The 15,423-nt window shown below is 38.6% G+C and overlaps 1 protein-coding gene and 1 long non-coding RNA gene across 2 annotated transcripts in view; one reads left to right on the plus strand and one right to left on the minus strand.

The window, feature by feature from the left end:
- Positions 1-15,423, minus strand: part of LOC136036228 (uncharacterized) — a 52,316-nt gene that overhangs the window by 19,761 nt on the left and 17,132 nt on the right. The window lies entirely within an intron of this gene.
- LOC136036224 (uncharacterized) overlaps positions 1-15,423 on the plus strand; it is an 87,665-nt gene that overhangs the window by 5,169 nt on the left and 67,073 nt on the right. Inside the window, exon 3 of the mRNA XM_065718321.1 lies at positions 8,640-9,135. Coding sequence (XP_065574393.1) covers positions 8,640-9,135 — 496 coding nt within the window. The remainder of the gene's footprint in view (positions 1-8,639; positions 9,136-15,423) is intronic.

Below are 15,423 nucleotides of genomic sequence, written 5' to 3' on the forward strand. Positions count from 1 at the left end.
AATAAGCAGAAGTCTTATATACGTGATTGACATAATCGGAACAGATCAGCTCTATTTCTAGGAATTGGGGGGGGAGGGTTAGTACTGAAAAATTAGAAAAAATGACGTATTTCTAACTTACGAAAGAGTGATCGGATCTTCATGAAACTTCATATTTAGATGGACCTCGTAAATCAGATCTCTAATTTTAAATCTCAATCGGATCCAGCGTCATTGGGACGGGGACAGTTGGGGGGGACTGGAAATATTAGAAAATACTTAAAGCGGAGAGATCAGGATGAAACTGGATAGGAAGAATAAAAACAAGTCTAAGATACATGACTGACATAACCGGATCGGATCCGCTCTCTTTGGTGGAGTTGGGGAGGGGTGGTAATTCGGAAAAATGAGGTATTTGTAACTTACGGACGGTGATCAGATCTTAATCAAATTGGATATTTAGAAGGATCTTGTGCTTTAAAGTTCTTATTTTCGATTCCGACCAGATCCTGTGACATTGAGGGGAGTTGAAGGGGGAAACCGGAATTCTTGGCAAACGTGCAAATTGGGGCATTTTTATCTTATGAATAGGTGATCGGATCTTAATGAAACTTGATATATAGAAGTATCTTATGTCTCAAATGCTCCATTTTGGACTCGAATTGGATCCGGGGACATAGGGGGCTGGAGGAGGGAAACAGAAATCTTGGAAAACGCTTAGAGTGGAGAGATCGGGATGAAACTTGATGGGAAGAATAAGCACAAGTTCTAGATGATTGACATAATTGGAACAGATCTGTTCTCTTTGGAGGAGCTGGGGGGGTGTTAATTTGGAAAAATTAGAAAAATTGAGGTATTTTTAACTTAAGAACAGGTGACCAGATCTTAATGAAATTTGATATTTAGAAGGAATCCATTTCTCAGAGCTCTTATTTCAAATCCCGACCAGATCTGTTGACACTGGGGGGAGTTGGAGGGGGAAATCGGTGGATAGAATAAGCAGATGTCGTAGATACGTGATTGACGTAAGGGTTACCTAGGGGTGCGGAAGGTGCGGTTACCTAGTTCAAGCACAGCTGCCATATAAATATTTATCTGAATAGTAAACTGACTGCAAAAATTTCCAAAAAAAGACTGTGTCTTAAAAAAGGGCTAAAATATACTGCTCCGACCAGTGAATAGGTTTCAAAAACACAGGTTAAATCCCTGACCTCCCAAAAAAAATTATTTTGGTAACTAACCCTCCCCACATCCCACCCTCAGACAAAACCATGGATATGGTTCTGGCGGTGGCAATCCACTACTGATTATGACACCAACACTTCATGCCATAACAATTATTTTCACTTGTTTAAGTTGTATTTTCAAAATTTAAATACAACTGAATAACATAAAGTTGGTATAAAGTCATTTATGACAATTCCTAACAGCCATACAGAAAAATGAACTTGTCAAGCTTATTAAATTGTTGGTGATAAAAACGGAAATACATTAAATCTTACGCAATTGAACATCTTGCCAAAGCGAATTGACGGTTAAGGTCATAGATATATAACTCAAATTTTTCTTGGGATTTTTACAGCCAAATTTTGGGTCCACTTATTTCTCAATTGCCTCATTTACCTCTCATTAATATATTAAATTACAGTCTTGCACGCATTCAACCAGAATTTTGTCCACAGAAATTTAAGAACAAAAAATTCAAAATTTTTGTGATGTTGCGGTATTTTGAGGTTATTTGTGAGAGTTAGAGGTTTGGCTTACGGTAATAAATATTTCAAAGTTTATGGAACTTATCACTCAGGAACTTCACGTCTGCTTTGATGTGCTAAGCTACATATCGAAGCAGTATATGCCAAAACTGCTTATTTGTAATATCAGCAGCGTACTTCTTAGTCCCAGCCGGTTGTCTCTGTGCACTTTCATCGTAGGACAAATCTTCTACAATTGTCACTCGTTTCATATTTTGAAATTATTTTGTTTAATCTTTATATTACGCTGCTATGATAAATATACCTCCAAAAACACGAAAAAAGAATGAAAATTAATGAAAATGGAAAACAAATACTACCGGATATTCTACAGCACACATTATGTCCAAATTCTGGAATATTGGTAGAAAATTTTCAAATTCCTTCTTCTTTTATTATTTTATTTTCAATATTTGTTTATGTTGCTCGATTTTGAATGAGGTGGAATTTTCAGCAGGGTGGGGGGGGTTGTCTCCAATGAGCACCTCTCCTTAGGTTCGATTTTCTGTGACTAAGAAGAATAATAACCTTTGTGGTGATTAGTGCCATGTATTTATTGTATACTTAATCCATTACAATAAGTTTCATCCAAGATTTTTATATGCCCCAAGGATACAGCAAACTAAAAATCTTGGATGATTATACAAGCTAGTATGCATTAATTATTCCCTAGTTTCGCTCCTGTGTAATCAGCCCCCGAAGAGCACAGACATCAAGCTTATCAGATGCACATGTCTGAAAATTGTAGTTCTTTGTCTTTGGGCGTGTTTACCGAGTGATTTAAGTTCGACAACTGAGATTTAATTTGTTTGCAATTAAAATTGACATAAATCGACAAATACTAAACGAAAACTTGACAGCTCTATTATAAAGCAAATAAGAACATTAAACCATTGATGACCTGCTATGAGATCCACAGTATTTTGAGGTTATTTTTGGGACTCACGGGTTTGATTTGCGTAAGACTTCTGAAAATATGTTATACGTATGTATGGTTAAACGTATGTATATTATCTGTAGATTATTGTGGTTTTGGTTTCTAGCTTGATTTCCGGAAGATTCAAATTAATTAGCATCATGATGCTTCTTAGACTAAGAGATGGCTTAGATAAAGTTTTAAGAGACGAACAGCGTAGTATTAGGATGGGGAGACGATGTGTTAACCAACTTAATGCTATCTAATGAAAAAAGTATTACTACGGTTGAGGTAGGAAGTAAGATTATTAGCTGGTCTGGTGTTGAATCAGGAATTGAGAAATGTTGTGGCTTATTTAAATTCTACAGGTTTTTATGACTGACTTTGTTCTAAGAAACACGACCAAGGCTCTGGGACAGCATAGAATAAAAAGGGAAAGCAAAACTCTCCTATGCGTAGATTATGCATGTGACTTGAGTATCCCATATAAAATTGTTCGGAAACGAATGTATTTTTGGAGGTTTTGAGAGTTCAGGGTGCAATAATAGGTTTGAAAACTAACGTTAAAACTAATAAGTCGTCTAAACTAAGAATAACTGAAGATGGAGATATTATCTTAGTTAACCAGGAGATTGATCATGTTGATTGCTTGACTTCGTTGGGTAGTACTGTTATTAAAGATGGGAAATGTAGTGAGGATGTAAAGAGTAGAGTAGACCAGGCCCAGGGTGTTATTTCAAAGCTGAAGAAGTTTGTAAGAATAGGAAGATAAGTCTGCCAATATTCGAAGCAGAGGTAATGACAGCGGTCAAAAATGGTTCTGAAACGCGAGTGCATTGAAAGGAGAGGAAGATCTGGTAAATTTTTTCCAGAGGAACTGTCTACGAATATTTTTTTTTATTTACCCCCTTGATATAGCGTATTTCATTACTTACTTACTTGTGGCGGGAATCAGGCGTTTCCACCTCGCCCGGCATCGATGATCTTGGAGACCTTCTTGGACTATGTTGTTCGATCTTCTGCCAGCTGCTCTGCAAAAGCGAGCCACTGAGTTGACCATCTGTGACTGAACTTTCTGAAATCCCCGATAGGCTCAAGGTCTGACTTGGCCAGGTTCCACCAGTTCTTCCTCTATCCTCCTTGGCGTCTCTTCCAGGAGCTAATAGGCTCAACTAGAAGTATTTGACGAGGCAGGTATTTTGTCGATTTCCGTAATACATGGCCCAACCATTTCAAATGCGGTTCTTTAATAGTGAGTGGAATATCCTTCTGAATATTGCACATTCGACGTATATCCGCGTTGGAGATACGGTCACGTATATGTACTCTGAGAAATCTTCGCAAACAAGTATGCTCAAACACCTTCAGTGTATTCTCATGCTGTAGTCTTACCGACCATGTTTCACATCCGTAAAGGAGAACGGTGCGGACTAGTGCCATGTAGATTCGAACTTTTGTTCGGACACTGACTTCGCGACGATTCCATAAGGGTTTCCGAAGGGAGGCAAAGACTGTCTGCGCTTTCTGTATTCTCTGTTGGATATCAGCGTCGGAAGATCCGTCAGTACAAAGCTGGGAGCCTAGGTATGTGAAACGGTTGACTTTTTCCGGCTGAACTTGGTTGAGAGTTAGTGATAATGGTCCTGTATTGTGGTTAATAGCCATGAATTTCGTTTTCTCTGTGCTGACTTTCAAGCCGATCAGGTCTGCCCAGGCCACCACGTTGTCAAGTATGTTTTGGGCTTCTACGGGTTCTGACAGGAGGCCAACATCATCCGCATAATTGAGGTCAGTAAGCGAGAGATTTTGTCCAATCTACGCTCCTGGATAATACGACAGAGCATTTTCAAGCACCCAATTGATGCAATAATTGAACAGAGTCGGAGAGAGGACACACCCTTGTTTCACTCCGAACTCAACCAGGAATTCTTCGATTTCTTCGCCATAGACTCTAACTCGGCTTACTGACGCCTCATAGTATGCCTTCATCAGTTCAACAAACTTCAGCGGCATTCCGTTATTCTCTAGGATCTTCCAAAGTCTCTGGCGAGTGACAGAGTCGAAGGTGGCAATGAAGTCCAGGCACATCAATATCTGGGGTATATTGTACCTTTCAAACTGCTGGATAATTAGGCGAAAGGCGAAGATATTATCAATACAGCCTCTACCTGGTCGAAAGCCGGCTTGATTTCCTCGAGTTCTTTCCTCCCTTGCCCCTTTGAAGCGGTTCAAGAGTATGATCCCGAATATTTTGACTGCAATGTCTATGAGACTTATTCCGCGGTAATTTTTGCGTTCGGTTTCGTCTCCTTTCTTATAGAAAGGGAGGATGACTGATGTCTTCCAATCTTTTGGAAAAGAGGTGGTCCTCCACACTTCTTCGAGAATGTCATAGAGCTGTTCAGCAGTGACCTCAGGGCATTGTTTGTACAGTTACGGGGGAGGCCGTATTCACCTGGGGCTTTGTGGTTTTTTAGGGTCTTGATCGCTTTTAGTATTTCGGCTCTGGTCGGTGTATCCAGATCGATATCGTAAGGCTCCTCAGGGACGGAAGGTGGGAAGGCATCATGAGAATATGAAGGGGATGGGTTTAGGAGGATCTGAAGGTGGTCCTTCCATCTTGTTGATCGTTCCTTCTGACAACTAATGATTTTTCCTGATCTGTTTTGACTATTTCCGAGACAGCAGCTTTCTTACCAACGGATTCCTTCAGGATCCGGTAAAATTTGCGGTGTCATGTGAGCGTGCTGCTTTCTTTAACGATTCGGCAGCATCTTCCCACATTTGGCGGTGGTCCAGACGAACAGAGCGTTTTATCCGTCTGCGTAGCTCCTTTGTTTCTTCTTTAGGGTCGCCCATCTTTTTTCTTCCCTCACCGACTATTGACAGGGTCCTAGCGGTTATCCAGTGTTGTCGTTTGATTTTTGCTCGGCCTAGGATTTCATCGGCAGTCTCTGTCATCACGGTTTTAAAGGTCTACCATCTTTTATCGGGGGCTGGGTTTTCATCAGAGCTGAGGGCGTCAAACCTGTTAGTCAGTTCCAAGTTGAGGGCCTGCCGCACTTTTTTGTCTTGGAGTTTACCGATATCGAAGCCGGCCTTGGGTTTGTTTTTTCTTTGAGTTGCAAGATGTAGCAAAATTTTTGCTGCAACGAGCCTGTGGTCAGACCCAGACTGCGAGCCTGTGTCCGCGCCGTTGTAAGAGCGAGAGTCCTGCACGGAGCTTCTCCAGCGCTGGCGTACGAGAATGAAGTCAATTTGGGCCTTATTGACACCGTCGTTTGAACGCCAAGTTAAGAGGGGGCTAGGTTTGTGCTGAAATATGGTATTGGTGATAACAAGATGGTTCACCAAGGCGTAGTTTACCAACCTTTGCTTATTCTTGCATCTGTGACCTTGTCCATATTTTCCCAGGACTTGTCTTGTGGTCTGGTCAGACGGACCAACTCTTGCGTTGAAGTATCAAGCAACAATCAATTAATCACGTGTGGTTATAGAAGACGACAACTGGTGCAGTTCGTGGTAGAAATCATCCTTAGTTGTTTCAGTAGCGTCATGAGTGGGAGCATAGGTAGAAATTATCGACACATTTGCGGGGTTTCCTTTTAGTCTGATTCTGGAAAGTCTACAGGAGACTGGTTCCCATTCTAGGAGATTGTTTCTGGTTCTTTGGATTATGATGAAACCAGCTCCGTGGATTCCCGAATTATCCTCTACTTCGGAGTAGAAAAAGTGGAACTGATGTAGCGTTTCAGGAGCCGTTATAACTATAGAGCCAGAACCGGATCCAAGATTCCAAAGACAGATTCCAAGGATCGGTCTTTAAGGCCATTCAGGCTGAACGAAACAAGGTCATTCCCTAATGTTTGCTACTCTTTCCTTAAAAAATGGAGGGCTCTACAGGGAGTATATATAGTGTTGAAGGGTCTCAATGACATAATTAAGACTTTCGTAGTTTAGGGCATCTGTGCAGGTTTATACAGCTTTTTGCGCCACATTTTGTTGGCGTCGAAGATTGTGATGATGTTATTCCTCCACTTTCTTTCATTCTTGTCTTTTTTTGTTCTGCTCGTTGTCGCACGTCTTGTCGCCACATGTTTCTTTGTTCTTCGCTTTTTTTGACTAGCTGTAGTTGGTGTCGACGCAAATGTTGTAACTAGATAGTTCTTTGTTCTTGATTTTCGTGTATTATTACTTCAGAAGATTTTTTCAATACCGTTTACCTTAGCTCCTCGGATTGATCTTGTAACGTTTAATGGTATAGGTTGTTCACGTATCCTCTAGGCAAGACCGTATCCAGTTCAAGCCCCCTAACCCCCCACCCCGAAATGTTTTTCTGACTCGTACAACGCAACAAAAATTAATATAGACTAATTTTTAATACGTTTTTTGGGGCTTGTGTGTATACCCCTCCCCCCGAAAAAATACTTTTGTAAAACCCCATCCGAAAAAAATCCTGGATACAGCCTTGCCTCTAGGCATTATGAAACTACTCAAAACACCTTTTGTATTACAGTTGGTAATTTGCACTTAGCTATGTTCCTTTTGTAATGTTCCTTTGTAAAAGATATAAGAACGATACAATCATTTTTTTTGGGGGGGGGGAAGAATGATGTAATTTATTCGCTTAAAATGTGCTCTTTGATATGATGTCATTCAGATGATTTTTTTCTAAAATTAAAGCTTTAAACCAATTTTCTCAACCTCTGGATCTATTTAAATCGTTATTTGAAGCTAGAAAATTCCGGTATGCCTATTTCCCAAAATATTTTTGACATGTTCTGATTCTTGCTGTCACTTGTGATTGTCGATGCCGTCACATGTCATATAATCGCATATTTCTTTGTTCTTCACTTTTGTTTTTGACTCGTTTTATATCTTGCTGTCGCTTATCATCTGACCGAATATATTTTTGCACTTTCAATTTTGACTCGTTGCACTAGTCGTCTTCGCATTTATTCTAACAGTATATTTCTTTGTTCTTCATGGTCTAGGTATTCATTTGTCTTTTAGGTAATATAAAACTGCCGAAAACACCTTTTGCAAATAGACTCATTGCATTTAATATGTTTTACTTGACTTTGTTTCTTGTGTATTTTTGCCTGCGTTATAGACACTAAAAAGATACAACTACTCTTATGGCCAAAATGACATATGTAAGCTCTTGGAAGCTCTGAAATAAAATGGTTGTTTAATTTCAATTTTTATTTACTTAATTGAATTTTAAGGCTTCAGTGAAAAAATCAAATAATAATTCATTCAATGTGCAGGTTTCAGAAACAGCTGTCAAATCAGTTTTTGAGCAAAAAATCAAATATACGATTTGGGTACTTGGTATTGAGAAATTATTCAAAGTGGCTTTTCAAGTGCGGAAGAGGATTATTTCAATGTTAAACCTCAAGTTTGAAGTTTGGATTGTAGCCGCTTCTTAAATTAATAGGAAGTATGACTGCACTAATGCTTACACGAATATAAAACTTAGATACGAGCATGTCAATCAGAGAGCCACCAACTATGTTTGACCAAAAACCTGACTTAGACGGTTTTGGTGCAACGTTACTTTAATGTTATTTTAATTATCTTTAAATTTCATCTGTTTACAATTTCCGAATCAAGCTCAAAACAGGTGAAAATCATGGATTCTATGCCCGTTCCCATAAGTGAAACAAAATTGCAGGAGGAGGACAAACTTTGAAGTGTTCAAAATAAAAGATATGAGAAATAGGGAGAATATGCACAAAATATTGAAATATGTTATAGTATTCATCAAATTCCAAGGATTTTTGAAGGAGAGGATTGAGGGCAAATATTTCTTTAGAATACACGTCTTGTTGAACCTAATTAAGCCTCAAAATTAAAACGAAAAAGTTTACCCACAAGAAAAAATTCTCATTGAAAGTAATAGGTGAGATTAAAGATTAAGGGTGCAAAAGCACCCTTAATCATGGAATTGTAACGATAAAATAAGTTATAATACCCTTTAAATATTTCAGGATTCGCAAGAGTTTTTAGTGGCCAATTCATCTTTTTTAAAGTTCCTCTTTGTTCGCCATCCGTTCGAAAGACTACTTTCCTGCTATCGGGATAAAATGATAACGAGTCCTCATTGGTCACTTCCTGCTTTCAGACGTCACATACGACAAATGTCACGCAAGATTATTGCTGCGAGAAAGCTTATTGCCGAAGGTTTGCCTCACCCTCCTATAGAAGAAAGACTTATGGTGGCCAACAGAACTTCGAAACATGCTGTGGAAGAGGTTAAAAGAGATAAACTAAAACAAACGCACATCATTACGGACAATGATACGAGTAAACACGCACTAAGAAAGTTGCTTGCTAGTCCTGATTTGCCTCAAGCATCTGGAGAAAGAGCGGAAGACAATAGTCAGAGAAAGAAGTTGGTAAAAGTAGAGGGTTCCACCTCTCAAGATAATACACCACCTACATTTGCTGAGTTTTTAGAGTATATCTTGGCAACGGACTTAGAAGGTAGGATACCCCAATTTTATTGTTTTGTCTAACACTGTAAAGAGCTAGTGCACTAATAATACTTCAATTTTTTCACCTTCAGAGGTTCAAGCAATTTTGTCCTCTGAAAATATTCATCATAGAAATATATTACCAATTAGATCACTTGAACAATATACTGTCTACAGAGCTAAAGTACCCATCTCATTGAAAGTGAATTTTTAGTGCCAAGTTTTTCAACTTTCTGCAAGAGGTTAATTTGATCAATGGAGAGGGAACTTAAACCTCTCTGGGAAATATATTTTGGAGGATTATTTTAAAGTGAATATTAAGGGGCGAAGGCTCCCTATTACGATAATAATAAAAATTAGATTGATGTCTCACTATCAGACGGCTGGGGAAACCACGCAATATGGACTACGGGAAAGTAATGACATGCCAGTTTACTTATTATTTGGGTCTATTTTTATTGGTGCTTATTATTAATTCTTTTCTATTATCTTGTGTGTCACAATTAATGTGTTATTCCCCTTAAGGCACCTTCGTATGGAAGGGGATGTCTTGGAAACTTTTGAGGGGGGTCATTTGAATGGAAATCGAAGTATATACGGCACTTTTTGAGATTTAAAAGTGATTGGAAGGTAACCAGGCCCCTAACACGCCTTTCTTAGCTGCCCTCTCCCTTACATCTGATTAGAACTTTGAAATAATCATTTTGTTCAAAATAGTCAAAAAGTCAAATAACTATGGTATTGGGGATGACACCCCCCCCCAAACCCAGTAGTAAGGTATCTAAATTATGGAAGTCAGCATTTGTTTAGATATAGGTCTTATTATCGGGAGGGGAAGACAAGATTGATCCTGAGTCTCCAAAAAGGCTTCGGGTTTTAAGGTGAAATTTTGAAAGATTGTAAACGGGGATGTTGAACAAAGTATTAACTTTCAATGCATGTTGTCAACATGTATCCAGTTTGTCAAAAAGACGTATGTACAATACCTTAGAAACGGCTAGGGGCATTAGTCTAAATCTCTTAGAAAATATCGAGGATTATTTTGAGCCAAATTATTGTGGCTTGGCTCAATACAAAAGGATGAAGCCACGTGCATTAAGGTTGCCAATAGGTTGGCCCACAGAAACCCCATTGTAAAAGAAAAATTGAGTCAAAATGTCATTTCTCCAAAAATGCGATCTGAAAAATGGCCACGCGTCTTTGTTTAGCTGAGGCACGGCCTCCTCAAATATTGAGTTTAAAAATAATCCAGTTTTTGATCACAATGTCTATGAAATTTTCAAGGATCAATATTTGGGTCAAGGGAATTACACATTTTTATATGAAGAGGGAGGGAGGTTTGGACAAAACTATTTTGTCCCACAGCCATCTTAAATTTTTAGCCTTAAGTTCCTAGACCAAGACGAACCTAACCTTAGACCTTAGATCCGCTTGTGCCGCAAGGGGCAACCAGCACATCGACAAGACTTAGCCAGTCTTTTCTGAATAGGGCAGCTGCGTATATTTTTTCCCAGTTGGGTTGAAGAAAAGTATTGATATTGCGCAGATCAGACTGGTATATTCGTCACAAAGTGTTCCGACGTCTTTTTTGTCTTCGACTTCCGTTTGGGTGCCACTGTAAAGTGGCTTTTGGGATCTGAGTGTCCTGCATTCGGAGAATATGGCCCAAGTATCTACACCTCCGAGCTCTAATGATGTCAATCACCAGAGGCTGGTTGCGGAATTTTTTATTTGTGATTCTGTCAGACCAATGAATATTTAAAGTTCTTCGAAGACAATTGTTCTGTAATGCAAGGATTCTCTTCTCCTGTTGTTGGTTCAAACTCTAGGTTTCGGCTGCATAAGTTAGGACCAGGATGACGTTGCTGTTGAACGGGCGTAACTCGAGCCGGGTTGAGGAACTTTTCGACGTCCATATGCGCTTGAGTCTGTTGAAGGTGGCGTTTGCCTGACCTATTCTGGTCATTATTTCTTTGGGCCATTCCCAACTATCTTCAGTGACGACTCGCAAAGTAAATACAAGATCGGTGAAAGGACGATTCGGGTGGAACCCGTATTGTTCATCCCTTAGGTGCTTTTTGAGCTCATTTCGGATCCTCTTCAGCATGGCATAACACAGTAGTGTACCGGGAACCGAAAGCAAGCTTATTCCTTGCCAGTTTCCTGGGACAGTGGCATCACCCTTTTTGAACAGGCGTATTGGTGTACTACACTTCCTATCAACTGGCACCTTTTCCTTTTCCCATATTGTAGAGAAGAAGGAGGTCCAGAATGTTATTACTGCTGCTACTCAGACTTTTATCATCTCTGCTGAATATACGGTCTTCTCCCGGGGATTTGCCATTCTTCAATCTCTTGGCAGCTTCCTGAATCTCTACAGCACTTGGCGACTCTGTACTAATGTTTAGAGAGAAGAATGGCGTACCGGAATGTCGGGTGGCTATTCGGGAGGTGGCCCATTGAGGAGTATTTCGAAATGGGATACCCAAAACTCATTCACTGCTGCTGGTTCAGTCACGAGTACGCCAGATGAGTCCCAAACTGGGCCGTTGACGGTACGCTTCTTTCCAAAGATTTCACTTGTGATCTTGTATAGGACTCTAGAATCTCCTCTCTTGGCTGCTTCCTCAGTAAATTTGGCTTTGTTCTCAATCAGGGTTCGGTGGTTATTCTTTGCGCTCTTCTTTATGGCTTTTTCTGCTTCGCGGTAGTGTGCGTTTTTCAAGATTAAACGGCTTGGTGTTTGACTTTGAATAAGATTTTGTCTTATGAGTTTCTTCTCCCTTATGAGATTTCAAGTTCGGTCAGAGAGCCATTGGTCCTTAGGGCGTTTCCTGTACCCCAGTATTTCTGTCGCCGCCGTATGGAAGGTGTTTTTCGCGGCTTCCCACAGTTCTTCTTGGTCTGGATTTTTCGGAACGGAAAGTGAGTCGAATCTATTTCAAAGTTCGATCACGAAGTTGTTTTTTTTACTGTGTTATGAAGATATTTATCCAAGTCAAAAAGTTGGTTTGGATAGGGTACTTGATTAACATTTTTTTTCAGTTTGACTTTAAATTTGGCAATCATCAGGTTATGATCTGACCCTACATTAGTTCCTCTATGTGAACGTACGTTCATGAGGCTAGTGTGCCATTTGCAATTCACTAGGCAGTGGTCGATCTGATTTCTGGCGACGCCATCTGGAGAGGTCCAGGAATATTTGCGAATATCAATATTTGTAGAATATGTTGGAACAACATATTGGAACAACTCCCACCAATAACTAGGTCATTAGAGAGTGCATAATCGATTAAAAGATTACCATTTTATTTTCCAATTACTGAGGCCATGGCAACCCATAGACCGGGGGTAATATTCGCGGTCGTCACCAATTTTGCATTGAAATCACCGACAAAACAGGCTATGTCATATCTAGGTGTATCACTGGTAACTTACTGCAGGGTTCTGTAGAATTCTTCCTTTACATCATTGTTTGCTTCGTTTGTGGGTGCGTAATAGACCACCACAGACAGTTTTGAATTCTGGCTGTCAAACCTGCTGGTAAGAATTCTGGAAAAGGATAAAAAAATATTTTTGATTGGACTTAAACTTTCAAAAACCTTTTTCTAGTGTAAGGGGAAAACATGTTTTTGATGGGATAGGAATGGTGTTGAGGGACTCAGAATATCGGCCTAATAGCTTGTTGTCCTTGTTCAGCTAGACCGTACCTTTCCTGGGTTACTGCAAACTATATTTCCTTTTCAGTAAACACAAATGGCGCTCTGACCTTTAAATGTCAGGGGAAGGGGATAACTTTACTCTTATTTTGGAAAATTTCTATTTGTTTTAAGTTTGAACTTATTAATGGTTTTACTTCATTGTTTTTGGTTTTTTTGTATTCACACATAAAAGCTTATGTTGATATGATTTTTAATTTTAATTCATGCTTAATTTTAGCTTCATCTAACGTACATTGTAACTCCAACTCATTATAGTATCCTCTGAAAATGTCATTTTCCAATAAGTATTGATTTTACTCCGATTCCTTTCAGCCAGTTTAACTCATCATGTAAATATGATTTTATTTGCACTAATATGTACAGGCTGTCGCTTAATTTTGCAACGACGTTTAGTTTATGTTCAGCATATTCAGTTATTATACCTGACAGCTACTGTTATTTAAATCTAATGTTAACGGTTACTATTGTTAATTTATAACAGCAGCTAAAGACTATTTAGAATGTCACTTAATTTTGAAAAGAAGCTTAGCTTTTGTAACATGCACATAGTAATCAATACACAGCAGCTAACATTTGTGGTTTCCTTGTTTGTTACTATCTTTACTTTCATAGGTTAGCCTAAACATAAAATAGCTCATTTTTAAGGCATAATTTTAAAATATCAGATAAAGGGGGCTAACTGGAGTAACCTTTGAGGAGCTTCATGTTTTTCAACTTTTTGATCAGACCTGGTAGTTAACTGGAACCGATGTTTGTGCTGACGCACCCTAAGTAATTCAAACCGGTGTTCAGATACTTGTTGTGACATTGTGCAAGTCGATGTACTCAAACCAATTATTTGGTTCTGCTATATGCTGTTGCTTTGAGTATGATCTGCAACAAATAGCAGAGTGGCAGGTATGATCTGCAACAAATGGCTCCCAACCATTTATTTGGTTCTACTATACGTTTGTTATTTTGAACAATGTCTACAACAAATGGCAGGGGGGCTCCAGATCAATTATTTGGTTCTGATATACGTTGACTACAACCTGTAACAAGTGGCAAATCAACCTCCCTAACAAAATAATAAACACTCTTTATATTTATTTTTCATCTTAATTGAGACAAATTTTAAAACCTACTTAGGACTTGACTAAAAAATTGTTCAACGTCAACGTAAAAAGTTATTCACAAATATGCATTAACTGTTAATTCTTTTATGATTAGGCCTTAAGAAATGGCAACTAGACGCAACAGCTAATAATTATACTGGTGTTAATAATTGTTTAAACATGACTTTCGCGTCCTGCCTAGCTGCAAATTTTAAATCAAATAAAACTAACTATTTTCGGTATTTATTCTTCGGAAACCCAGTCTGTCAAATTTGTGGTTTTTCAGCAAAGATACTGAGATAACAAAGTGTAAAAAAAATGTTTGATAGAGTGGCGGTGTCTGTTCCAAAACTGAGATAATTGGGCAAATTATAAGAAGCAAATTATAAGAGCCAGAAGAACCAACTTGATCAATATCGATCTCAGTTTTGTAATACCTCGCTGCCTATCACCGAGATTTGTAGAACACCTGTTTCAGTCAATAAAAATCTTCTTAAATCTAGATTCTAGATTTATTTGCTTGCGTAAAAGTAATTATACCCATACGGTTCATATAAAAATTCAAGGTTTCGTTTGCCAAAAAAGATTGGCCTAGACAAGACAGTAAGTAGGAATTGTTTGTAGCCATGGGTGATAGTCTAAACTGCTGCTACTTCTACAGTTCATTGCAGCACAGAACTACTTAAGGCAACACGACCTGAATTAAATTCTCCTCCACGTAACTATTTGCTCCCTCTCATAAAATTTTCATTTTTAAATGCTTTCCTATAGCCCTAGTGACGTCCATTTACGGAAATGTAGGGGGAGTGCAAATGCAGTTTTCAAAATATACAGGAAGAGCAGAGCAACTGTATTATTTATCTATCCTTTTTAATGAAAATGCCGAAACAGGTAATTTTGAGAAGCTAGGAGAAGGGGTAATTACTTTCACACTCTACCACAATTTACATACCTGTATAGCTTCTTCCCATCCAATCAAATAACACCAAATGTTTGTCCATTATTGTATTTATCTATTGCTCCTAAGTAAACTTTTTAACCAGTAAAAGAACATTAAACCTGACTTTTTCGTTATGTAAAATCTCAACCAAGCAAAGAAGGAAATGATGCACAAATCTATTTTTTATTCACAACTAAAACCTTCGTTTGTCTGTGTTAAAACCATACAATTTCTTATGTTCAAATTAAGCAAATGATTTGTGAACGATTCTGAACGTTTTCTTTTTATTGTTTTTACTTTTACAATTTGACATGGTTTGTTATTAACTTGAAATAAAACAAAAAATTGAAGAAAAATATAGTAATTAGCTAAAGGATCTGTCTTCCCCACCTTCTGGAAAATTTGGAGCCCAAAATCAAGGGCACATACAAGATGTTTTCTCGGAGGGTGGGGGCTTACAATGTATAAACAATGGTGCAACAATTGTATAAAAACTTTTTTGTTCAGCAAATTTGTTTATATGCATCCTTGTTACGCTTATA

This window comes from Artemia franciscana, chromosome 15 (genome assembly GCF_032884065.1).
Source record: "Artemia franciscana chromosome 15, ASM3288406v1, whole genome shotgun sequence".
Lineage (NCBI taxonomy): Eukaryota > Metazoa > Arthropoda > Branchiopoda > Anostraca > Artemiidae > Artemia > Artemia franciscana.